The following is a 27,192-nucleotide window of genomic DNA, read 5'->3' as shown; positions in this document are numbered from 1 at the left end:
CCCCCCCCCTCTATCCTCTCCCCTTCCCAAATTTACGACTGCCACGCAAGCTAGAAATGTTGCTAAGAAGGTTTTTCATGTGAAGAAGTACTTTGCTATATGGCAAAGTAGTCTTAATTGAGGTAAATCCAATCGTTTCTTTTGGTTCTTTCTTGGTCGGGATTTTGCCTCACGGAAACGGGCATAAGCCGTGTAGTTATTGGTTTGAAAGCCGGCAAATTTGAAGCAAGTATGGGCCGAGTTCCACGTGATAAACTGCTCACTAACGTTAATTTCTCGACCCTTACTGGGGAATATTGGCTCCTCGACTGCAATCGGTAGGTCCGCCACGACCTCGGGCCAATATTCTCCACTGCAGCACTCGCGCTCGCTTAGTATAAGATGTTATTACTGATTTAGGCAGACGTAACGTGGAAGATCTGGTTATAGTAAATAGATCTTATTTGATATTTGACTGCGTGACTGAATAATTTTCCTGTTCTTCCACTGCGCACGCGTACGAAATTATAGAAAATAGAAATGAAAATAACTTGAGTCAGAAATAAATACAAAGGAAGTCGATTTCCAATTATTTACGTGAATGTTTCCGTTAAATGGACGTTAAGAGGTTAAAAGAATACGTTAAATCTTTGGTCCTAACATGAAAATGCGGGGATGGCTAGACAAGATGAGGTCATGGAAGGTAATAATGCGCTAGCAAATGATGAAGAACAACCTCTCATTCCTCCGCCACCGCCAACTTATGTGTACTTCCGGCTTGGCCGAGAGCAACATGATGTCGATAAATGCGAAGGATTTGTGTTAAATATCTTCAAAGTTTCCTTCTGTTTGCTTGGATTATGGAGTCATCAGGCTTGGAACTTCATTCCTCGCGTGCTAGTCACCGCTATTTGCGTTTATCAAGTCGTTTACGATTTCTATGTTGTGCTAGGATGTCACGGTTTTGATTGCAGCTTCTTACAAAACTCCACGGATTCTAAAAAGCCTTCTCACCACAAAGACGACCGTCATATTGCCAATACTGTGTACACTATAGTTTCCCTCGCAGCTGTGGTTTCGTATGTCCTTTTCATAGGTTGTTTCATTGTAGCCCGACGCAAGGATTCGGCTTTAGTAGCACCCTCCGAATCACTGCAGGAAGACCTCGAGACACCGAATGTCTGGTGCTTGTATTTTGCATTTGTTATTATAACAGTGCTTTATTTAACATCGGTGGCTATGTTTTACGCCATCATATGGAGTCAGCCACGAAATTCGTACTTCGATATTCTTGCCACAGGAGTGGGTATGCAACTTTTGGCGCAGTGGACCGCAATAACTACTTGTCACGTGTTTGCCGTCAGTTCCTTTACACTTGGTGAGTTGTGTTCGTACAGAGCGGTTTTTAATTGTAGAGTGTAAGGGTGCTTACCATTAAGCCAAAAATCTGGAAATTTCGGTTTAAAGTCAAATGGAACGGTAATTTTCCGGGAAATCCGTTGGGAAATCGTTAGGCTACCTACAGAGATAATCCTCTTTTTCCGTTCAGAACGGAACGGTGGAAGTTTTCGGAAATTTCGTTTCCATTTGCTACATTTTCGAGTTTGCAGTCTCTCAAGGCTGCCGCACATTAGCCGAATTTTTGCCGTAGAACTGCAGATTTTTGTTGGGGTCAAATCGCGTTAAAATTTGTCGGGCCATCAGCTTGCCGCACACTAGTCGAATTTTTGTCACCCCTAACCGCGTTGAGGCTTGGGGCCGAGCCATCCAAACTCAAGATGGCGCCTATTCCGCTGACGTGACTCTCGTAACATTTCCTAATTGGTTGAGGAGCGCGCGAGCCCCGACAAATTGTCTTGGTCCACCACACACTAGCCGACAAGGCCCGACAAGACGTTTTGAGATCTAGCGCTGTCAGATATCGCCCGACAAACCCTGATCTTGTCGCAGACTTGTCTAAATTCACCGCACACTAGCCGACAAGTGAAGATTTTTTGTCGGCTAGTGTGCGGCGGCCTTTATCAGCCAAAAACAAAAACGGGAAATCGAACCGGGGGAGGTATTTCCTTATATGGGCTATATATATGCATGTGCGGCCCCAAAGGGTATGGTTTTTCAGTTGTTTTGGTCATAAATAGGGTATAGTTTTGCACTCTGGTCTTTAATTCAGTATGTTTTTTAGCAGAAGCTACTTTTTCATCATTATCAATAAGACCATCAACAAAAGGCCTTCATAAATTATGTTTAGAGCAACTGTGCCTGTCGCAACGGTCATAAATAGGTTACCGAATTTTTGGTCGGGTCATAAATAGGGTAGGGAAGATTGCAGATTTTGATCATAAATAGGGTGAGGGTTTCGGCAAGCGGACCGCGCACACCGCCCCCACCAAAGTTTTCTGGGAGTACCCTCCCAGGAAATCGAATTGTAAATGGTAAGCGTCGTGTCTTTCGGTTGGTTTGTCTGGTTTACTGATTTTGGAAAAAAAACCCTACCATTATTCCAAAGGTCATCCCAACCGGTTTATTCTGACAAATGGTAAGCAACCAGATAAGCGATCAAAACGGTCCGTTAGATAAAATGATAACGACTTAGTGAACAAACGAGAACCTGGGCAGAGACGTTACTGGCACCAGAGGTGGAGTTACACGAACACATGGGCTCCTACCCGCACCAAAGGTGGGAAACAAGTTTTACAGAGCGAATAACATTCCTTGTTCCGCGAGGGAGTGAGCAACGCTTCCTTCTGTGTGGAATATCGCATGACGCTTTTGTTTCTTGTCGTAAGTTAAAACGTACCTTCTGGTGTGTTCTCCAGAAATGATAATAAGAGAACCTACCCATGCATGTAATCATCGGAATGATGTAATAGCTATTTTTATCTCCGTCTGATTGACACGTGGTTATAGGAGGGTCACTCTGCTTATTTTTAATTCGTGAACGTCAAATTAAGATATCAACTCAAAAAAGGACTAATGATTGAAAATAACTCACCAGCTATTGTAATTTAAGGCAACGGTAGCAAAATATCTGTTATTAGTTACTTCGTTCGGTGTTACTGATTTTCTGGTCTTTTCAACGTTTGCTTGTTCTTTTGAGGTTGGTCTAGTGAACTGCTACAACTTGTCTTTTTATTTGCTTTTGATATTATACATTCTTCAAGTACCCTTGTACAAGATGCTTTTAGGGTCATCCGCACTTTCACTGGCGGGTAGTAGCAAATTCAATGTATCAACGAAAATGCGTTTAGTTTCTGAGTAGCTTATAAAATAATTTACAACTCAAAACTGGTCACACCTACGAAGCTTGAACATTGGTGTGATGCCAAACGATAAACGATGTCTAATTAGATATTTATTCCAGGTACTATTGCACAAGACGCCTTCAGGCGTATCCGGGACGAGCAGAATAGAACCCTGGATGACGTCATAAGAATTCACGAAGAGCTGTGTACAGTTGTTTTGAATACAGTGTCAGCTTACAGCGTGTGGTTCGTGGTGCACTGGTTTACTTACGGAGTAGGCGTTGTTTTATCTGTCATCTACATATCCAAAGAATTGCTTTCGAGGAACAAATATAGCACTGCAACCATAAACCTAGTGTATCTCGGCTTGTTCTTCCTATGCCATCTCTATCTGTTTCTTCTTCCCTGTTTGTTTGCCGCCAGGATTACAAGCAGTTGCACAGGTAAGAAAATACTCTAAGACCGCAGAATGAAAATACTTCAGACGCAAATATTAACTAATATATACAAGGGTAAACCAATGGTGTGTGATAAAACAATGCAGAGTGGTAAAGAGTTCGTGCTCTCATGATGGTATGGATGAAGGGATTTCACACCATTTCTCGGCTATCAGTAGATTTTCCAGATCTCTGTTATAAAATTCGTGGTTTCTCAACATCAGTTAAAGCCATCTAGACTATCTTTGGTATTACAAAATTATAAATACTTCCGAATGAATGAGACTAAGTCTCTGCAGATGCGTTCGTGATCACATTTGTTTTATTTAGTGATCTCGACTCATTCGAGACTGGACCTGAAAAAAGCGTCAGTTCGTAGCAGCAAGCAGACAGCGGTGAGAATAAAGAAATAATCGTGGTATTGCTTTGAGTTATCGCGAAATTCTCATATCTAGCATGAACAAAAAGATATATAACAGTGAGTAACGATAAAAATTGTCATGAGGCATTGTATGTCTGATATCAGACTACCTAAGAATACCTGTAGAAAGTTACTCTTCCCATCGCTGATAACTACCGGTAACAAAAATAAATTGGAAAGGTGTAAAAGGTGGGTGATGGGGAATTTCTATCCTTACTACCCTCTTGGGCTCTTCTCAGGTTTGGCTCTCCTGCGCAGTTCCTTGAAACAGTCTCAGTTTCTGTGAACTTGACATCAACAGTATTTTCAGTGCCTCCATGGACCGACGCTTAAATAAATCTGGTCAAAATCTAGACAAACCATCATATTTGCTTCACCTCGTCCCAGGAGATAACTCTATTACACCACCAAAAAGGTAGTTCAAAAGGCCAATAACTAAGATTAACCAATCAGATTGTTCTATTGCCGGTCGAATATTCTTTAAGTATTTGACTGGCTAGTGTCCCGAAGTATATTGCCCAGTAGTTTTATTACTTACTTTTATCAATCGTAAGCAAAAAACCAAACAAACAAACAAACAAACAAACAAAAACAAAGTACAAAGTGACAACTGCTTCAATTATTGATTGCTTTCTTCACGTTTGAAGGAATCTACGAGAGAATCAATTGCATCACATCTGATGATTGGAATGAAGCCCATCCGTTCAGGGATCGCCGTAACATCGCTCTGTTTATTTCTTACGCTAAGGACAGGCGTTGTGGGTTTAAAGTTGGTAGAATAACATTTAACACCTCTCTGGCCTGGTTGTCGTTTTTCTTTGGACTTACTGGTCTGTTGTATCACTTCTTCTAATTTTCGTCAAGTTTTCAGTTGATTGCCGACTGAACTTGTATATGAACAAAGGTATTGTGGTAAACTCATGATGTCAACTGGAAAGATCTCTGGCAGATACAGCCTGTGTCTTGTTTGGAAGTCTTTAGCTACATCAAAGTTCAGACCAAATAACGCCAACAGCAGCAAGAAATGTCTAGTCCATTGCACGTCTAAGTCCTAAATTGATGTGGCTAAAGCTCGTTGTTGTCTAAAGCAAGCACAACTTTATCACCACAGTGCAAACGGCTTAATATTACGGGGCTAAATGACGTCCCGTTTTAGTACATCTCAGGGCCCTCTCATGTACTATAATGGACGACGCTTGCTAGCTAATCGTTAAACTTGCAGCTTCATTGGACTTAATGATGTCCTCGGGTAGACTTCCTTTAGACAGTGCGCAGTTATAGAACGCTAATCGGTCGGCTCCTTGTCAGGGTCACCGCGCGAACTGAAATTCAGACGAGTGTAGCCTGGGCTCACCAATTAAAAAAAAGCAGGGGAGTGGATAGCGTTAAATAATAATAATAATAATAATAATAATAAAGAATAGATAGCAGCAAGAAGTTTTCTACATTTCATGCTAGGTAAGCTCTACAAGCTGCTGCAATTAGGAAAGGCCCCTACCCCTCTCCCCTCAAAAAAAAAATCACAAGCTAACGGAATGGAGGGGTTCAAATCTGCGGGCATGATTTTGGAAAATCGGACAGATATATATCTCATTAGACGTTTTGGTGTGTAGTATCGCTGTATATTTTTACGAGTTGTGCCGTATTTTGACGAGCCCGTAAGGCGAATCAAAATACAAACGAGTAAAAATATACAGAGGATATTACACGTTGGCGAGAAGATATGAATTTTATGTTCGAGTGGCAAGAACAATATCTCACGAGTGAGCGCAGCGAACAAGTGAGATATTGTTCTTGCCACGAGAGCATGAAATTCTCATCTTCGACCAACGTGTAATGTTCCTTTTATTATATAGACATACTGATGACGGCGTTTTTGACGATTTTCCGAAGATTTCCGACCACGTTCCGAAGATTTCCGAAGATTCTCCAAAACTTGTCCGAAGATCACACGAACGTTGTCGAACATTTTCGAAAATTTCCGAAGATTACCGAAGATTGCCGAGGACTTTCGAGGAAGATCCGAAGATGTTTCGATGATACATCAACGAAATTAAGTACAATTTAAGAGACAAACTTGATATCAGTGAAATCATCGATATCTTCACTAGTGAGGATATGGAAAATACGCCACTCGAGTCCCGGATGTGGTTTCGTATGAATTTTGCGAGTGGTGTATTTTCCAGTGAAACACACGTGTCTATGTAATAAAAGCGATACTACACACCAAAACACCTAATAAGAGATTTATTATTCAACTGCTGTAGTCAATAAATTTATCAGTGGAAGAGGGAGAGTGTGACAGGTTTGCGTGCGTGCGCCGACCTGTCCGGCAAACAGGTTTTCTACTGTACAAAAAACTGTCGCTCGTCGCCACACAACAAACCGTTTTTCACTATCTCTGACCAGGCAAATAAATTATTAGAACATTTGTAACAGGCGTCAGGAAAACAGGCATCATTGCCGGCGTAGTCCATAAGAAACCAATTTCCAATGAGCAGATGAGGAAACTGTTCGACTTAAGCAAGCTCGAATCGGCCGAGAGCAAAAATCCCGCACAGCTACAGAGGACGACCTAGTTTTATCCCGGTCTCTTTTTTGGCCGACGAGGACGAGAGAATCAACGACAGCTAGCGCCAACAATTCCGATGTCCTTGCGAAAAGCACCTCAAGAAGTTGAGTGTTTTGAGCTGAATCGAAGTAAGCCCGGTTCTTTACCAGCCACGAAAAACCACAGGGTGGCCTCGGAGATTCTGAAAATGAATCTGACGCTAGGATAGTTTCTGTCCCTGACTCTGAATCTGGCCAATAATGAGCTCCACACATACAGCTCGAAATGCCAAGGCTTTCAAAACAAGGGAATCCTGAAAGAGATCTTGTCGAGAATAATTTTGGCACAACGTCTGTGTCACATGGCGATCAAAGTTTTCCGCAGCTTTATTACAATGGCAATGTGTAAGTGCACAATTATTCGGCTCTTCTCCATGACTCGAACTTGAACACTTTTCAAACTTTCTGACCAAGGTTCATTTGATAGACGTTCCTTGAATCCTACTTGATTGTAATTTCATTCAGCAAATTCGCTTGCTTCGCTTTCAAATTTTTCATTCAACTAATTTTACAAACGGCGCGCATGTCATGTGATTTCCAACTTGTTTTTGTTTTTGCCACATCGACTTCCGGTCGCTTTGTAAAATCAAAATCCAATAAAATTAAACTATAATTTCCAAGTATACAAACGCACCGAATTTAATAAAACAATTATTCCATTCGCGCTTGTTGGATATGAGATTGGTTATAGCCAACTCGGCTTCTACAGGCCTCGTTGGCTATTTACCATCTCATATCCAACGCGCGCTCATGGAATAATTTGTTAAATATCTAAGTAGCTTCGTGGCTGTTTTAATTGTTAATTTGATTTAATTGACTTCATTCAATTCCGTTACCGCCCCTTGCGTATCATGTTCGTCTCCCCACATGACCCACGTGCGCGATCCATTAATCTGTTGGAGAGATTTTCCAGCTCCCAGTTGGCTTGGTGGCTCGGTTGGTGGAGCGCTGCACCGGCATCGCGGGGGAAATTGGTTCGAATCCCGTTTAGGCTTTCAAAATTTCACAACTGCTCAAGTTGTGTGTGTAACTCCCATGATCAATCATGTCTTCATATATGTGATCTTTCATATATTCACTTGTGTTTTAATACTTAAGGTAAGCTAACGATAAAATTTTGAAAACTGACTTGGTTCTCTATCACGGCGGGCGCCTTTGACCTATTAACTGCTTCATTTCTGTAATTTTCCATATGACTTGTGTTAGTATTAGTTGAGACTCCACAAGAGTGTTTTGTTGGATATTATGGACTGATTCTTCTCTTGTTCCCGATAGCTTTCATCCCTGCTTTCATCGATCGAGGAGAGCACATGGAAAACAGCGCATCTCAATTCTTCCATTCCCGCATAACCACAACTCCTTGTGTTTTGCACGAAAAGTGGTGGATTTCTCCGATATAGTGTAATCTCGTTTGTTCGCTTCAGGCTCACTCACTGCGGCAGCATACAGCTCTGCGCTTAGTTACCTGGCCTATGACCGCAAGCGAGGCTGGAGGTGACCTTGCTTTGATACTAGACTACGAGTAGTCCCTCTTTCGCTTAGTCCGTCGTGCGTGACGCGAAAGAAAACCGCGACAAAAAAATGGCCGCGCCAAATCCTCGCCCCCACGATTTGGCGCGGCCATTCTTTTTCTCCCGGTTTTCTTTCGCGTCACGCACGACGGACTAAGCGATAGAGGGACTACTCGTAGTCTACTTTGATACAGATCTCTCTACTTTTCTCATGTAAATACTAACTAGTTAGCATAAGACAAGAACAACTTGATTTACACAACAAAAACAGTGAGGTCTTTATCAAAACAAGGTCACCTCCAGCCTCGCTGCCATTCAAAGGCCAGGTCACTGAACAGACAACTGTAAACTGGTCTATTAACAAAAACGCAAAATCAGATGCAAATACGTTTAATAAGAATTAGAGAAAATTATGTGGTGGCCAAAGGAGCAGAAACTTGTGAATCGGCCATTACCACAGTGGAATTATTGAGGATTAGACAACCTGATTTCATACAGAAAGGGGAGGTCTTTGAAAAGGGTGATGTAGCAGATCTCGTAAGGTCTCACATGACTGGTTTGCCACTCTTTAAGAGGACAAACAACAGAAACAATGCACCTAGCCCCAAAACAATAACAGCTGCTAACAAACAAAAGAATTAAAAGCTTACGAGAGCTGTTACACCTCTGTTGCCTAGTTCCTGTACGGCTTTCTCCTGGGCCTTCACAGTCAATTGATTTCGGTGAGGTATCCGAGTCGGCCCACGTGACCCGAAAAGATTGACCGAGGCGAAACATCGAGGCCTGAGAACTAGGCAAAAAAGCATACTCGTGAGAGAAGCTTTGAAGGTCAGAGTTTTCCTATCTTGACCAATAGAAAACTATTTTATTAAAGAAAAAAAAAAAGAAGATTAACCGATTTATTCAAAGTTTCAAATATTTTTTTCACCTATTTGCCTAAAAGCTGCAGAACTTGGTCCTGTAAGCATCACAAGCAGGCACATCACGGAGGCAAAGCGGATAACAAGTCCTGACATTTTCAAGTCTCGATCACCGTTCCCGGCTGTAAACTTTCGGGTTTAAAATCATCAAGAAATGTGCTCATTTTATGGAGACATTTTCCTGGTAGAACAGAACCTGAACTAATATTTGAAAGATGCCGGCCGGAAGGATCTTAATAGTTTGGTATTACGTATGCTGCAATATTTCGCTTCCTTCCTTCCGTGGATGTCATATTGTCTTGGTTTGGTTTGGTAAACACGACCCTACAAGCAAACCTACTGCTTTGAACTAGATCGTGTGTAAATAAAGGATTGTTGTTGTTGTTGATTTAATTTCCATAGAGATTTCTGTGGCTTCTACGAAGCCTTTTTTGCAAAAAATAGAAGAGAGCGGTTGCGAGGACTCTTTAACTCAGTTCTTGCATCAATTTGAAATATTTGATCGAGGGCTTTGTCCGCCTGACGGGCTTGACAATGTCTTGAGCGCTACGTTTAGCTTTTACAAACTCATGCTTTGTTCTGTTAAGTTATGAAAATTGTTCTTATGTCAGTTGACACGATCGCTGGTAATTTCTAATTCTAGAAGTCCCTTGGTACAAGGATGTTACGCAAAGTTACCGGACCTGAACTATTCAACCGAAAGGCCGAGTGGTTTCCCTCTTTTGCTTAGTCCGTCGCGCATTACGCAGAAGAAAATCGACGGGCTAAGTAAAAGAGGGACTACTCGTATTCTAGGGCGCCGGACTTAAAATGCGTAGGTCGCGGATTTAAGTCCCGTTCTGGCCACTAGCTGGCGTTGTTCTCTATAGTTTCGAGTTCAACTCCTCGTCTACGCTGGTAAATGATCCACTTATCTGCCTTCTGCCAGTTGGGATTTTTAACCATGTTACCGTAAACTTCCGAAAATAACGACTCCCCGTAAGTAGCGATCCCCCGAAAGTAATCGGTCAAAAAATTGTGGCCGCTGATAAATCCCGAAAGTAGCGACCCTCCGAAAGCAGCGAGCCCACCCCACCCCCCCGCCCCCATCTCCGAAAATAGTGAAACTAAGGCTCGATAGTATATTTCTTTATGTTAATAAGATGTTAATATGTTACAATCTCTATGTTACTCGCAGAAGTAACGACCTGCACCCACCAAAGCCTAAATACAATATGGGAAAGAGAACTTTTAAGTATGCAGGAACTATCTGTTTTAATGCGTTACGTGCTTGTATTAAGAGTGCCCCCTCCTTGAGTAATGTTAAAAGTTTGATAATTAAGCATTTTTATTTGTAATTTTCATCCTTTGGAAATCTATAAACATGTTATCATATTTTGTACATTTTAGCCTTTTAAGTCTCTTTTTTTAAAAGTTTTTATTATTCCTACTCTAATTTTAAATTTCTAAATTGTACTTAATTTTTTAGATCTTATAGATTGTATATATCTTTATTCCCCAGGGCCCCTATCGATACTAGCCTCGTTGCTGAATGGGCTACCCCGGTTAAACAAAGTTACTTACTTACTTACAATCAGGAAAATTTAATAATATGCCGCGATATTTCGCTTCCTTCCTTCCATGGACGTCATATTATATTTCTGGCTTCTACGTAGACTACGAGTAGTCCCTCTTTCGCTTAGTCCGTCGTGCGTAACGCGAAAGAAAACTGCGAGAAAAAAATGGCCGCGCGAAAGGAGGGACTAGGCAAAAGAGGGACTACTCGTAGTCTAGCTTCTACGAAGCTATTTTGCACATTCTGGAACGGAGCTGACAGTGTGTTGAGTGTTAATGTTTAGCTTTTTACACCTCATGCTTTGTTCTGTTAGTCATGAAAATTATTCTCATGTCAGTTGACAAGATCGCTAGTAATTTTCTAAATTTCCCTTAACAGGATTAGGGATGCTGCGCAAAGTTACCGGACCTGGGGTCCGTTTCACGAAAGTCCTGGAAACTTTTCGGGCCCGTAAAACCATTTTTAGTTCATCTGTATCTAAAAACGGAGAAGTGTATACGCCTGAAACTTCCTGTATGAAGAGAACCTATGTTCAAATTAAGAATAAGTGAATAAAACAGCTCTGTAATCATAAGGTTTGAGATTTTGCTATGGCTTTTCGAGTGCAAAAACTTTTCGGGACCGAGAAACGGGCCCCTGAACTATTCTCGAAGGAGGCCGGCCGTAAGGATGTTAAGTTATTACAATTACGTATGAGCAGAATATATCATCTGCAACAAAACACATTTTGACGGTAGTACCTATAAGCAGACCATTATTTGTGGGCATTTATTTCCAGGCACGTGGTTCGCTCTCGGGCAATGAAAAGGAAGAAAAAAAAATGTATCCAATGATAATGTAATTTATTATTTATTTTACCTAGCCCCCAAAGCACTCCACCGACAGAAACGCATTCGTCCGTCCCTCTTAGCAAGTGATCATCCTCTCTTATAGCCAGTGGTTGTTTGGCGCAAGGAAAAGTGACTCTGAGACACATGATATATGATTGGCTAACATTCTTGGACTATGATTTTGACAAATTAAACGCTGGCTTCCTTTCCGAAAATATCCACTAGAAAGGAAGTATGAAGGGTTTAGGAATACCGCTCAACTACAGCACTAATACAGACCACCAAAAAGTTCAATATTACTCGAATATGAGGAGAATTTTCAGTGAAGCCTCCCATATTAAACGAACAGAGTAGATGTGTCAGTATACTGTCTTTAAAAACTTTTCTCTCGATTGATTTTATCTAAAAGCTTGAATTCGGTTTTTTTTTAAAACAAATCTAACAACCGTATCTCTGGTACACATAGGCTCTGTAACATTGTGTTATTTTATAGTTTCCTTTTGTTCGTTTTCTAAGGAATCTACGAGAGAATCAACTGCATCACATCTGATGACTGGAATGAAGGCCATCCGTTCAGAGATCGCCATAACATCGCTCTGTTTATTTCCTACGCTAAGGACACGGGTTGTGGGTTCAAAGTTGGCAGGATCACGTTTAACACTTCTTTAGCCTGGCTTTCCTTTTTCTTCGGATTAACAGCTTTGCTATTTCATTTTTTCTAACCTCCGTCTTACAGGAAAAGCACTCACAGAGTTTATGTTACCTCCGCTAGTTATGTTTGACAACACGTAAGTGACGCCCTGATCTGAATCGAAGACTGTTTTAATTCTGTTTTCCACAAAGTTTTATTTTGTTTGCCAGAAAATTCTAAAAATCCGCCAGAAGTTATTGGCAGTCTTTTTTTATGTATATTGTGTTTGTAAATAAAAAAAAAAAATAAATGACTGAGCTAAAATTATCCGCACATCAGTAAGTTAGTTAATAATCTGCAAGCAGCTTGTTAAAAAGTAGTTAATAGACTGTTACAGTATTGCTTATTTCCCTTGTTATAAGTAAGAGTTAGTGGAAAGTCTGGAGAGCACGAGAGAAGTGTAAGAGTTGCTCGGGACGCAGCCAAGAGCAACTCTAGCATTTACGATAGCTTCTCTCATGCTCTTCAACCTTTCAAGTTGATTAATTGGTTTAAACATGAAATGAACTGATGACCAAAGACATTCCAGTACCTTTTGGCTAGGATAGTAAGCTGGTAAAAAGTGCGAAAGGAGCGGTTTGTAAGAAAGAACTGACACGTCCATAAAACAATCATACGGGTACCTTTTATGGATTGCTTTCAAAATTTCCGACGATCGTTTTATGGTAAGTCGCCCCGGGATACAATGTATTGTAACGCACGCGGGCGATAACAACTTCCAGTCAAGGAGTCCAACAGCCAACGGTTTAATTACTCGACTCTCAACGTTTAGCTTACTAGTACATGGCAAGTCTACTAACACACACAGGCCACTCCATAACGTGAGTCCCTTATATACGCTGTATTACGAGTACATTGCGCATCCCGTACTCGCCATATAACCGTCTCTTAGTCTTAGAACTCTTGCGAGTATACATTCAAATACAACCGTTATACATCTTAGCACGCGCATCATAGCTCGTGCAATCACTATATCAGTTTCATTACAGTATGTTACGTTCTCTCAGTGCTCAATATCTATGTAGCAGATTTCTACTCCGTGAATATTCCTGTCAGGTTTTTAGCAATTTTAGGTCTTGAGTTCTTTTATTGTCAAGTGGAGGCGGCGGTGGTCTCGAATTCAACTCCTCCACGTCTTATAAATAGCCGGCAACTGGTCTGCCTCCCACTAGTTTTTAACACGTTTCTGTTTATTCACAATATACTTGTTTTGCTTATCTAAAAGGGCCACAATGTAAACTGCTGAGTAACCAGTAATTGTGTTTACCCTATAAAGTTATCAGTTTATTTATCTATTTTTATAATTATTATTTCACGGTCCAATTATAACCTAGCGTGACCTGACTATTGAGCGTTTTCAACATTGAGTGTCGAAAGTTATCAAGCAATTACTTTGGTTTTGGTTTTGGTTTTGGTTTTACTGCGCTTTGAGATTGGCCGAATAGTCTAATTGCTAAGTGACTGTTTTGGTTCTCAATTGTAAATTGCTCTAGTCATAAATAGGCTAAACGCCTCACACTCTGGAACTTCCAGTGTTGCGTGTTTAATAATAGTTTCGTCAAACATTTTCAGGGAATGATAAGTTAATAAAGATGGTGAATTTTAAGCTCGGTAATGAAATGTGAAGGTTCGATTCCTGTCGGGGACTCAGAATTTTTCTTTGTTAACTTATTACTACTCACGATGAATTCGATAGCGTTGATCCTAGCAGTATGCAGGACACCTATCATAAATGAACTCAGTTAAATGACGTTGCTCTCCATGAGTTCTCGTAGCTCAGTGGATAGAGCGCCCGCCCGGTGTTCGGGAGGTCATGGGTTCCATTCCTGTCGGGGACTCAGAATTTTTCTTTGTCCCACGCTCTTGTCATGTTGATTAATTCACCTTCACATTTCATTACCGAGCTTAAAATTCACCATCTTTATTAACTTATCACTACTCACGATGAATTCGACAGCGTTGATCCTAGCAGTATGCAGGACACCTATCATAAATGAACTCAGTTAAAGTGCCACTGAAACGAAATTTTCGTATTCTGTTTTATTATCCCAATCTATAGTTTCAAACGTGCTTAAAGTAATGGTGAACTTTATTTCTGTCAAATCCTAACGGAAAGTGATTTTTTTAGCTGTTGAAATCGACTTTTTGGAGCAAAACTGTGTCCGGGCTCTGGAACCGAGTTTAAGGACCTTGTGACGTCACTGGTTGTATTAACGCAAGAAGCGCTATAGATTCTCTCTTGTTTTCACTTGATTTATTCAAGTCTATTTTTCATATTGTCAATACCTACTAGTTTTCTACCTTTTAATTTGTGTCCAGCCTTGACAGGAAATACACATCATAAACGTTGGAGGGCGCCAGAGAGTGTAGATTCACCAAAATATATGCTACAGATTAGAACAGCTCAGTATACTTTTCGAACATCTTAAGTACTCGATTGGAGATTTCGAAGACGAGTGTGGCAACTTTTATATCACGTCCTGAAGCCTAAACACGATATTTCGTCGTCTGTTTTCAGCCTGGTTCTGAAATTTGGATTCTCACGTTTATTTAAGGTCTATTAACAAGGTTCGAATATATCCTCGGCAACTTTACTGCATTAAAAGCCATAAGCGCTCAGCCATCCGCACAATCACGAAGTTATTAACGGTCCACAAGCTTTGAGTCGAGTACTTCTTTGCACACAGAGGGCATCTTTCTATGATACTAATAAGTGAGAGTTCTTGTGGTAGACAAAATGTATCTTTGAAAAATTGTGATCCGCAGCAGGGTTTGCTTTATCGCCGCATACGTATCAGTGTAAACAAAGCGGGAATTTCGCTTCTCTTTTACACGTATCTCCCAATTGCAATATTTCACGGCCGATGGATTACTTTGAGTTCTTTAGCACATACTTATGTCTATGATCTTCATTTAATAGTATCCAAGTTCAAAACAATTCGTTAAAACGTCACTAGCTTACACTCCTTTCGAAGGTCACGTATTAAACAGAATTTGAACGGCTGATTTGCATATATGACTTTCGCCGCCGACATTGTCACGCTTTCTCTCGTTTCCTGAAAACATACCTGTACGGTCATGGCAGCTTAGTTTACCTTTATAGTTTAAATTCGCTTCCTCATATAAAAGAAGAGGGTTTCTTAAATTGTTGCTGTCGTGATAACTTGTAGGATGTAGCAGATGCAACTAGACTAAAGGTCACTGTGGCACAATCTCGTCCGCTGTGAAACTCACAAAGCGTCCGGTTTCCTCCAAGCGAAGCGACTCGAAAACTCGAAGCGTTGTTGCTCCTATTCGTGCAGCAGCAGTCCGGATAATATTTTCACAAGCCGCTTTCTCTTGTTTTCATGTCTTTTTTACTTTATGAGTGTAGATATTGTTTAATTGAGTGCTGGCCATTTCACCAAAAGTCCCGATCATTTTGCGATTTAAGAACTCCCACTCGTTTGCTTGCTTACATAAAATATCCTGCAAATATCCAATTAAATAGACTGGAAAGCCCCAGGATCGACTCTCGACCTCTTCATGTCTAAGGCTACTGTTATTATCTGCTTTACAGCTCTGAGATGTCCTTAAGATGTTTTTTTGGGGGGCTTCGAACAGTGATCTCTTCTCCCATAATCACTCTAAATTTTCAGCGCGGCATGAGAGTAATACAACCAGTGACGTCACTAGGCTGTTTTGGCCGCGCCAAAATGGCCGCCAATTTTGGGCTTAACCAGCCAACTTCGAACGGCTGAAAAAGTAGTTTTCGCTTACCGTATGCGAAAAAAAAAAAATTGCAGCGTTTCCAAGTAAGGTTGAAACTTTATTACTAAGCAAAAATCTCACATACAAAAATTTCATTTCAGTGGCACTTTAAATATCCTTGCTCTCCATGAGTTCTCGTAGCTCAGTGGATAGAGCGCCCGCCCGGTGTTCGGGAGGTCATGGGTTCGATTCCTGTCGGGGACTCAGAATTTTTCTTTGTCCCACGCTCGTGTCATGTTGATTAATTCACCTTCACATTCTCAGGGAATTTTTAAATTTACCCTGTAATCGGTTTCACAAGATAGTTTGCGATAATGTTCACTAAAAAGGGGTAACGTCACGACTTTCTTTACGTTACAATTTCCTCTCCGGAAAGCCGTCAGAATGCATGCGTGATCTATCACGTGATTATACGCCGTTTGAAAACGAAACCAGACGCAGGTTCCGGGAATATTAAGAATCACGATTTATACTTCCACCGAATGACTTAAACGCTGAAAGGATATAAACACCGACACCATTTTGTCCAAAATGGAAGACGAAAGGCTTGATGAACTGAGTGAAACTCAGAATGAAACAGAACCACTTCTTCGGCCCGAGTCATCAGCAACTTACTTACACTTCCGGCCTGGCAGAGAACCACAGCAGGCCAATAGATTCACTGCATTCGTCCTGTCTGTTTTTAAAGTTACCTTCTGCTCGTTTGGATTGTGGGGACATCAAACATGGAACTACATTCCTCGCGTTCTATTCAGCGCAATTTGTATTTTTCCCACCGTTTTCTGGATCTTCTATATCAGAATTCCCCGTCAAGATGTCACTACGCCTAATACTCGTGCTGAAATAATATGTTTTACATTATCAGTTTCTCTTGCCGGTCTCCTCTCTTATATTGTTTTCACTGGTTGTTTTATCGCAGCTAGGCGTAAAGACTCGGCCTTGGTATCTCCATCTGAAACGATGATGCTAGATATTCAAAGAACGGACATCTTCTTGTTATTTCTCGCTTTTGTTTTCATTATTATTTCTTTTTTAAGCTCGTGGGTCCTTTCTCTCAAAATAGAACCCACCAGTGTCCCTGGTGAAGCGGCTTTTACAGTACAGTACTTGGCTCATTGGGCATCAGTCACCACTTGTCATGTCTTCGCTGTCAGTTCCTTTACACTCGGTAAGTTACTTTATTTACATATCAAACTCATTGCCCACAAAATTGGTGACTCTTACATGAAGGTGGCACTATTGCGCTTGCTCAGTGTGACCAAAATTCAAGATGGCGGCTCGCCCAAAAGTAGAATCGCAACCACCAAAGAGTTTTATTGTCAAAGTTGAGCAACCAAAGCCTTGTGCTATAAAAAAAAAAAAAGAAAGCCAAAGAAGGACAATAACCTCTACGATATTGAAGTGACCGAGGTGGACAAGGACAAAAAATGCATGAAGATTCATGTCGACCATGGAAATGAATTTGATGAGTGGCGTGATTTCCAATCGACAGTGATCAGTTACCATTTGTCCGCCTCGAAAACATTTATGTTCCAGACGAAGAAACGTTAGAAAGCAGAAAGTAAATGTTTGACGGCGATTAAGCGAAAACTGTGGTCTGATAGGAAAGAAGTACCCGGATGGCCTGAGTTCAGAATAGAGTTGCCAGTAGAACAGGATGTGTTTGACACTGAACTTGGTCAGGCAACGGGAAGTTACATTGAGAGAGGAAATTTTAACGATTGAATGTTCGAAAAAAAAATATAATAAATATTTATAAGTTTACTTACTTGTTGATCTCGTAAGTATACGAAGGAATATTCTGCCGGCTGAATTTCGCGTTTGAATCGTCATTTTGACCTCCAGAATGATCACCTACGGCGGTCACCGCCATGCAACACGCAAATACAACAAAGAAAACAAGATAGGAGATTTTCGAAGTTATTTTGCTATGCCGTAATTGATGCCAACCCCTACGAATTACATATCAAAATGCAGCAAATTTATTCCTGTGTTTATTCCAAGCATGCGCTGTCGAACAAGCCCAGTTTTCTTCGGTACAGTGGTTTCCCGGCCGGTGACGCTTTTATGAATTTACATCAAACCCACGTAAGAAAGTGTTAAAAATGCCATGCCTAAATCGCGCCAAATCTCTCCAGTTTATTATCGATAGTAGGTTACATATTTTACAACTTATTTCTGGTGGTACATTTGAGAAAGAAATACTACTTTGGGAAAGAGAAGCAATATTCCACTCAAAGTAGCGTGTTTTTGGAGCAATTTTAAAATTACCGGATGTTAGGGTCACGCGATAGTGTGTATGGCAAACGTCGCAATGAATTTGATATGCATCACGAAGTCAGGCCATTTCATTCTTTCTCTAGCCTTCGCTCTTGAATAAAGCTTCGAGCAAATAATTACTGTTCATTGCTCTCCAATATCTATAGGGAGAAAGGCGTATGGAAAATAGGGAATATGTAATCCAGAATCCGGAAACGAAACCGGAACGAGAACCGAAAATGGAACTGAAACCACAAATTGGAGATATCTTGAGGGTGTTACTGACAACTGCTCTTGTAAAACTTTTCATTTCCATATGTTTTATTCATTTTCTTAATGTTGCTTTTTTCGCCCGGGACAAACTTTTTCTTTGAGAATTTCCATTACATGTGAATGATGCAACTTGGGACTGCTCCTACCTAATGGAAATGCATGAAACACTGAGCTAAAAATTAAAAGCTCATAGAATTTTTCAATCTTTTCAGTTATATTCCGGTTCCGTTTTCGTTTTCGTTTCCGTTTCTGGATTTGGTGTTTTCATACGTCCTCAAGGCCCTACAGGGTTAGAGGGACAAGGATGGAGAAAGGCGGGAGGCAGATCTCGTTATATCGTACCCAGATCCCACTCATCGTATAGCGCAAAAACTGACTGTGGATCATCTGGGTCCGTGTATGGTATACTTAATTCAGTTACATTGAAAACGTATTGTTATCAAAAATAATTTTACAACTTTCCCACCTAATTTTGTCGTGTGGTGTAGCAAGATTGTAAAGGTTTCCAAAATCTGCAAAATTGGTTTTGAACTGAGACAGCCTCAGTATTACAACAAAATATAAATAATTTATTAGGTCAGCAACACAAACAGAAAAAAAAATGAATAAAACTAGTTACAATGAAATACTACCATGTACCAAAAAGATATCTCTATCAATACTAGATTAAGTGTTAAATAACCTTGATATTGACTGTGTTTCTGGGTATTTTACTCAGTTGTTGAACCTTGTTTGAGGGTTTTGTGTTGACATGGCACCCTGCTGGAGTGGTCCATGCCACGTGCATACGTGAGGGGCCAATCTCCTAGCCAGGGGAGTGGTCAGATGACTTCTGGCTGGTGGGACTGTCTTTGGATCAATGCGGGCATGTTTCTGTGAATATATACCTGCATGAATGTACGTTCACTGGTTGCTAGTAGCACGCTCAAAGTATCAAAGAAAATGCATTTACAACTCAAACCTGGCCATACCTACGTAGCTTGAACATCGGCATGATGCCAAACGATAAATAATGTCTGTATTACTGTAAAAATTTATTCCAGGTACTATTGCACAAGACGCCTTCAGGCTAATCCGGGATGTTCAGAATGGAACCCTTGATGACGTGATAAGAATTCATGAACATCTGTGTACAGTTGTTTTCAATACAGTATCAGCTTACAGCGTTTGGTTTGTGCTACACTGGTTTAAATATGGAGCAGGCGTCGTTGTTACCGTCATACTTTTGTCAGAAGAAGTTACCTTGAGTGTCAAGCATCAAACTCCATCGATGTCTCTGGTCTTCCTCGCTTCAGTCTTGGTTGGTCTTCTGTATCTGTTTGTATTCCCCTGTTTCTGTGCGGCCAGGATCACAAGTAGCTGTGCTGGTAAGAGCTTTTATGTAGACAACAATTAACAATGAGAAAGTAATAATTTATATTATCATTCGTTTCATTTTGTCTTCCTTTTCATTGTCCGAGAGGCCACCGCGTGACCTGCAATGACCGCCTACAAAAAATGGTCTGCTCATGCACAATTACGTCTAAATGCGTTTTGCTGCAAATAATATTCTGCTCATGGGTAATTGTAACCGCACTCTTGTGCGAAAAATGGCAGGTCGCTTCCCTGAGCTGAAAAGAGTGGTGTAAATATCAAAACAAACATGGTGATCGAATGATAAAACAATTATTGGACTCGATTTATCATTATCGCAAAATATCGTGATTTGTCAATGTATTTGCAGATCAGTTATCTGCCTCAGCCTTCGGCTTTGGCAAATAATTGATCTGCTCGCCCCTGACAAATAACGATATTTTTTTCAACCTCGACCAATAATTTTTAATTATTTATGACCAGTAAGTGGTGTTTATGTTTTCATCCAAAGTATTTCTCCGTTAGTTTTGGAAGATTGAAGTCATTCATCTGAAAATTTATTTATTACTATTAAAGAATTGGTTCATGTTTAGCGTGCGTATATCGAGTTATGGACGCACGCCGAAAGGCGGTTTGGAGAGCACGAAAGAAGCGTAAGAGTTGGTCGAGGCGATAGCCGAGAGCAACTCTAGCTTCTTGAGTGCTCTACGAACTTTCCACGTGCATCCATAACTCGATATGGGCACAGCTAAAAGCATGAACCAATTCTTTTATAACATGGCGACAACAACTTGGGCGCTAAAACATGCTTCATTCGTGATTGCCTACAAAGTTCTCACAATGTATAGTGAAGGAAAACAAAGGTCATTAGGATCCTAAATATACTAATACTTTTTTATAACCTGTCTAATTCCTATTGAGCCATCATGAACGAAATCTCTATATACGCACGGCCGTACGTATATAACACGAAGTGTGCAGTTTTAGTTTAGCTACGAAATTTCCGTCGAGTTTAGTGCAAGTTTCTTTTGTTTAAGTTTCGGCAATTTGAAGATTATTCTGCACAATCCAAACCCTACTTCGAGCCTTTGACCTTTACCTGGCTAAGATGTTTACTTAAGCTTGAGTATTTTGACTTTGTTTGTCTACGTTTTCATTTTAATTAATTCGAAGAAGCGAATTTTTCGTTGACAATTTTAGAAACCAGGTTAAGCGTTTTCGTTCAACTGTTACTCAACTGACTCTAATGACCTTTGTTTTCCTTCACCGTGTATCGCGAGAACCCCCATGTTGTTGTCGCCATGTTAGAAAAGAATTGACTCATACTTTTAGCTGTGCGTATATCGAGTTATGGATACACTTGGAAAGTTTGGAGAGCACTCAAGAAGCTAGAGTTACTCTCGGCTATCGCCTCGAGTCTCGCAACGAGCAACTCGCCTCGAGCAACTCTTCGCGCTTCTCTCTTGCTTTCCAAAATTCCCAATATACGCACGCTAAACATGAACCAATTCTTTACTACATCCTAAGCCTCGCATTCATGTGAAAAATCCTTTGTCTGGAAACATAAGTACGAGGCTAAGGATAAAGTATTGTTATTCAAACTTGGGCAGCATTTATGCAAGCGGTCTATTGCAAACAGTAGGCTGATATAACCCCCTTCGAACATGCTTAAAATTCTAATACCCGTGTCTTTATACTTATCTCTGGCCATCTCAAATTACTTTACAAGAACGACTGTGGATGAACCGGTACCTGGGTCATCGTTATATATTTGGCTTCTTCAATACTATATTGCCTTTTCCCTTCTTTTTCAAAGGAATCTACGAGAGAATCAACTGCACCACATCTGATGACTGGAATGAAGGCCATCCGTTCAGAGATCGCCGTAACATCGCTCTGTTTATTTCTTACGCTAAGGACAGGCGCTGTGGGTTTAAAGTTTGTAGAATCACGTTTGACACTGCTCTGACCTGGGTTTCCTTTCTTCTTGGACTAACTGCTGTGCTGTTTCACTTTTTGCAGTTAGAAAACTAACATGATCGAGAAAAAGACAGCTAGGGTTGTCAGGAAACTTTAAGTTGCAAATTGAAAAATCTGTAAACGTAACATCATTTCCAGTTGGTTCAAAAAGCCGCCATTTTGAGTTTAAAAGATGCCACGGACCAAGAAGGCCCAGCGAAATTTTGTTAGTAGCAGGAAATCCATCAAGGGTTTCTATGCGTGATAGAAACCTCGAGCTCATAATCTAATTGTTTATTAGAAAACAGCCCTAAGAAAATACACGCGCTGATTGGTTAAAAATCGTATTTCTATTAAGCAATTAGATTATTCGCTCTCGATTTCTATCGCTTGATAGTTGACGAGGGCGCAGCCCGATTCAATACCACGCATAGAAATCGAGAGCGAATAATGTAATTGTTTTAGTATAAATCTACTAGTCGTTCAAAACTTAATCTAAATTCTCTTCACAGACACTTCGAAAACGCCAAGAAGCGGCCGTCATTTTGTTAATAACACTGCTACGCCACTCACTATCTATCACAGATTATAGTTCACCACTAAATTTTCTCCGATTCTTATTGGTTTAAATTGATCACGTGACGCGATGTTCATCCGTGGAGAGACACTATCAGCCCATAGTGCCCGTCCGAGGAAAATACCCGGATGGATAGTACTCGTCCGTGTAAATGTTTCTGTAAGGAAGCGGGCTTACAGTAAGTAAACAATTGAAATGTATTAAGAGTGCCTGCCTGTAAAAATCAGACAAATTCTTAATTTCGTGGCAAGGGTTGAAAATTCAGTTTCGCTCATATTTTCATGGTAGATAGGCTAAGGCATGACAAAAACTACTGGATAGTTTTTTTGGCAAAATATCCTTTTATTTCAAAGAAATATGCAAATTACCAAATTCCGTTAAAATCGTCTTTTGACGCACCATTGTATAGCCTCGCATGCAAAACCACATGATTCTTCCGTCTTTAAAACACTCAAATATTTTTGTGCAATGTTTAAATGTGAACTGGGTTGATTTTAGGGAATGTGGCGTTGTCTTTTTGGGTGCAAAATAATTAAATTTCGAAGACATGTATTTTATTCACTTAAAAGTACTTCGTGAATATAATTAATTTTCACTATGTGCGAAACCTTTTAATGGATTAAGCTTCTGGTGGTTGAATCGCAGAAGGAAGGCCTACAGATTCCTGTAAAAATTTCTTTGGGCAATTGATTGTGAGCGACGCGAGAGCTTTTCAAAGTACGTCAAAAATGCAAATATTTGACCATCCGTCGTCAAATTTCAATTTACGGGCTAGACGTATATTTTAGCATGCGTCACATAACTTGACCTATAATAAGTTGAAATAGACACAGAGCTGATAATTTCGAAATGTTCTAACCTTATTTGTTGTAAAAGGCAGGTCCAAAGCCGATTTGACGTGTTTCTAGTCGATCTCTCACCATTCGTCGTACATAAAGCAGTTGATAAAGCAGAAGTTTGCTTTAGTTTACACAAGGTTAACGTCCGCTGTACATCGCCTACTGTCAACCTATTATTGGTCGAATACCATGAATCTGTGACCATCTTCCTGTGCATATGAACATCACTGCATCTAAGTCAAAAATGGCTGAGTCATTTGTAGATAGTTGCTTGCTTTGCACTGCGCCAAAATATTACGTTTTAAGAGCATCAAATTTCCGCGGGGCAACTATCAACCGATAGTTCCTCGACAGAAACACTCTATTGTTTAAATAGATAGTGAGTAGCGTAACCAATCAGAGAACGGCATTCGTGATAGAACGCTAGTAGATGCCTACTAATTAACAACAAGAAGATCTTTTAGATCTTATAACCGCGCTTTTAAAATTTAACTGTTTGCTTAGCACTACCGTCGGAATGTAGTGCACATTTCAAAGCAGTCATTGATGATTCTTTTCTTACTGCAGATATCACATCACTTGATCAACACAAACTGTATTATTGCACCATCAGTGGTAGCCGTTGACAAATCTCCAATGACGTAATGGTCCTAATCTAGAACTTTCTTCGGGATATGTATGGTCACGAACGATATGAACCACACAATAACAACACTATTAACAACAGCTTTCTTTCTTTAAAGACATGATTAAATTTGATTGGTGTTTTCCATGAGTAAAGGGCTAGCAAAGTAGTCACACAAGTCATGTAATTTAATAATGAAACTCTATCCCGACCGATGTATCGATTTTGGTCACTCCAGTGGCTACAGATTGAAAACGTGACAGAAAATTGGCGTTACTTTCGATTCTCACCAAATTTGGACAGTGGGAAGATCTCATCATTAGCCAATTACAGGCTATTTTTCAGCTCTTTTCGTCACATCCTCCCCCCACGGGAGAATTTTGTCAAGTTAGCTAATTTAGTATGCAAGCCACCGTAATGGTGGTCGCTGTCGGCGAAATGTTTATTTGCTCAAAATTGGGGCAAAATCTTTCGGAGATGGAAGTCAGGACATTTGTAAGGATACAGAAAGTAATATGGGACCAGTTGGTGGCTTCTAAGGCTGAATTTATCCAGAAGTAAGCTGTATTTTCGTTTTCGTGCCGAAAGCCACGCGGTGAAATATTATCGGTTTGTTCTGCTGTCTTGTTCTGTTTTTTCTCTTGGTCATTTTTGTAGCCCGCCGAGGCCATTCTTTCGTCTAAATGAGTTGAAAAAAGTTCGAGAAAGATGTTCCCATTCAAGTTTAAGCTCTCAGGCGATAATTCTGGAGTTTTTTGAAACGTCGGCTTTGTTATGTTGGTGTTTTTCGGTTGCTATGAGCGACAGTTGCTCCCTTTGTTAGGTCAAGTCTGGGAAGTGAGGTCACAAAAAAATTCTAATTAATTCTGGTTTTGTTCGATTTCGCTGAAATTTTAGCACGATAAAGCTGGATTGTTAAGGAATAGATTTACCTTCTGCCGATGTGTGTTAGCTATTAACGCTAAAGTGATATATCGCTTCGATGTCAGGGTTTTGAAGAGATTTTTTTGCAACGTGTAGGTTCGGCGTGATTTTGTAATCTGAGATTTTTGTTGACCCTGAAGAAACAAGGTTTGGCGAGTAAACATTACAGATGGCGTAATTCGAAGTTGGCCGAGTGGAGATCTGCGTCTGGTGTCCGACAAAAAAAAAATAAACAAGAAGATCTGTTAGATCTTATAACCGCGCTTTAAAAATGAAACGGTTCGCTTAGCACTACCGTCGGAACGCAGTGCACATTCCAAAGTAGTCATTGATGATTCTTTTCTTACTGTAGACATCACATCACTTGATCAACACAAACTGTATTATTGCACCATCAGTGGTAGCCGTTGACAAATCTCCGATGACGTAATGGTCTTAATCTAGAACTTTCTTCGGGATATGTATGGGCATTAACGATATGAACGACACAATAATAACACTATTAACAACAGCTTTCTTTCTTAAAAGCCATGATTAAATTTGATTGGTGTTTTCCACGAGTAAAGGGCTAGCAAAGTAGTCACACAAGTCATATAAAAAAAACCCTATCCCGACCGATGTATCGATTTTGGTCACTTCAGTGAGACACCGCGGATATACGTTTTTTGGGGCGCGATACAGTATTTTGCCGGTCAGCGGTACACCCTAACAAAACTACAAAATGCCTGCAACAGGAGGGAGAGGTCAACTTTGCTTGCGTGGCGATGCGATTGCGCGCCCGATGATCTTGGCCATTATGACGTCACTCGTGAGCCAGCCCGTGAAGTTTCAATGGCCGCTAAAAAATGACACCAGGAAAGTTTCTCATCCGATGATTGCTCAAATAATTTGAAAGAAAGCGATCAACAGACCACAGGAATAAGATAACCTATTAATGTTGTGTCCAAAAATACCTTGGTTTTCAAAAATTAGATGTCGGAAGGCTCAAAAACACGCAAAATTTGGAGATCGCTCAATTGAAAACGCGATTGAAAAGTGAAGCTTCACGCCCGTTTCCTGGGCGATATCTGGAGAACCCAACGATGAACAACACGAACACGAAATTATGATCTTGATATGGTTTAAAACGTTTGAATGGTGATAAAAACGAATCATTTAACATATGCATAAAAATGATCAGTGGGTTTAAACCCATTATTTTGTACACGATAGCGTGGAGGACCTGCTGATCAAAACTCGAAACCCTCGAAATATGAGAAAGTATTTGATGGAAAATGCTCCCTTACAAAGACATTTGAACTATCAAGTCATATGCTGGGTTGGAAATTAAAGTAAATAATGTACCAAGGAATTATTTTTCTGCGCTAAATTATCCGCAAAACTGTCAACAATAACATTTTCTTCAGCGAGACCAACCAACTGACGCAAGCCGAGCAGACGTGTGGATATTTTAGGTGGTAAAATGATATAAAATCACTGTACGGGAGACCTAGATGAAACAGATGATATTCAGAATAACATGGATGAGACCTCTTGGCACAAAGGTGCTTTATTTCATGTCAAAATGTTCGTCAAATATGAGATCGGAGCAGGGTCTGTTTCCTCGGGCGTCCGCATGCAGTGCAAAGCTATTTCTTGCCTCGCACCTCTGACAAGAAAGGTATCCTAAACTAGTGCTTTGGGTTCTAATTTTTCTTTAATGTCACAGTGAGTTCAATTAAACTTGTATAGGCTGTAATAGAAAACTCATAGGATGTTATATGGAAAGAACTAAAAAATACAGAATCTGGTTCCAAGCAGCAAGTGAATTAAAGAGGAAAGAAAATATGAACAGGGACGCTTCCTATGCTAAGCCATTGGCAATAAGAGTTAACTTATCCAGGAGCAACTTGTAACGCCAAAATGACTCATTGCCAAAACAAAGAGTTCAGTAAGGAAGGTTAAGACAAAGCTGGAAAGATCAATATCAGGTGATCTCTTATCATAACCAAACCCCTTGTTTTCTAATAGTATCTGTCTTGAGAAACTGTAATAGCTTTACTGTCTCTAAGTTTGAAATGATAATCAGTTATTTTCTTTCTACTTTATGCTTTTAATTTTCATCATAAATCTTATGTAAATAAAGATAGCTTTAACTATTATTTTACATTAAGTTTAAACTGACCTACAAAGAAATATTCTAGAGAAAAGTGTCACAGAGGTTGTACTTGTAAACATGAACCCAAAGTCTGATTTCTCCCCAGTGCCATCCATCCCAGGTTCCCTGTTGCTTTTTGCATTGATGAGTTTATTATTGGCTTCAAGAGAATGATAAGCGCACATTTTCAGCAAATAACAAAAAAAACATGCAAGATTGGGTTTTAAATGTTTAATTGATAGTACATTGACAATAAATAGACAGCTTTACATGGTCAGAAAACGGGCCTGCTTGGATGGT

The 27,192-nt window shown here is 40.2% G+C and overlaps 2 protein-coding genes across 2 annotated transcripts; both read left to right on the top strand.

Annotated features, from left to right (window-relative positions):
• The first annotated feature begins 5 nt into the window (after window positions 1-5).
• On the top strand, window positions 6-9,445 carry LOC145478110 (uncharacterized). The gene is made up of 3 exons (XM_081456027.1): window positions 6-1,357; window positions 3,341-3,664; window positions 4,727-9,445. The coding sequence occupies exons 1-3, from the start codon at window positions 655-657 to the stop codon at window positions 4,930-4,932; spliced, it is 1,233 nt and encodes a 410-aa protein (XP_081312153.1). The 5' UTR covers window positions 6-654; the 3' UTR covers window positions 4,933-9,445.
• Window positions 8,579-21,865, top strand: LOC145470828 (uncharacterized). Its single transcript, XM_081454699.1, has 4 exons — window positions 8,579-8,737; window positions 16,448-17,114; window positions 19,522-19,845; window positions 21,648-21,865. The coding sequence occupies exons 1-4, from the start codon at window positions 8,579-8,581 to the stop codon at window positions 21,863-21,865; spliced, it is 1,368 nt and encodes a 455-aa protein (XP_081310825.1).
• The last annotated feature ends 5,327 nt before the right edge of the window (window positions 21,866-27,192 follow it).

Source organism: Orbicella franksi, chromosome 2 (assembly GCF_964199315.1).
Source record: "Orbicella franksi chromosome 2, jaOrbFran1.1, whole genome shotgun sequence".
NCBI classification, from domain to species: Eukaryota; Metazoa; Cnidaria; class Anthozoa; order Scleractinia; family Merulinidae; genus Orbicella; species Orbicella franksi.
The sequence above is the reverse complement of the archived record's forward strand: the minus strand, read 5'-3'. Positions and strand labels throughout refer to the sequence as shown.

Bases quoted from the DNA above. Each gene is read 5' to 3' on its own strand.
- LOC145478110 (XM_081456027.1), top strand. From the start codon at position 655: ATGGCTAGACAAGATGAGGTCATGGAAGGTAATAATGCGCTAGCAAAT. The intron at 1,358-3,340 runs GTGAGTTGTGTT...TATTTATTCCAG, and splicing joins CGTCAGTTCCTTTACACTTG to GTACTATTGCACAAGACGCC. The intron at 3,665-4,726 runs GTAAGAAAATAC...TCACGTTTGAAG, and splicing joins GATTACAAGCAGTTGCACAG to GAATCTACGAGAGAATCAAT.
- LOC145470828 (XM_081454699.1), top strand. From the start codon at position 8,579: ATGCAAATACGTTTAATAAGAATTAGAGAAAATTATGTGGTGGCCAAA. The intron at 17,115-19,521 runs GTAAGTTACTTT...AATTTATTCCAG, and splicing joins TGTCAGTTCCTTTACACTCG to GTACTATTGCACAAGACGCC. The intron at 19,846-21,647 runs GTAAGAGCTTTT...TCTTTTTCAAAG, and splicing joins GATCACAAGTAGCTGTGCTG to GAATCTACGAGAGAATCAAC.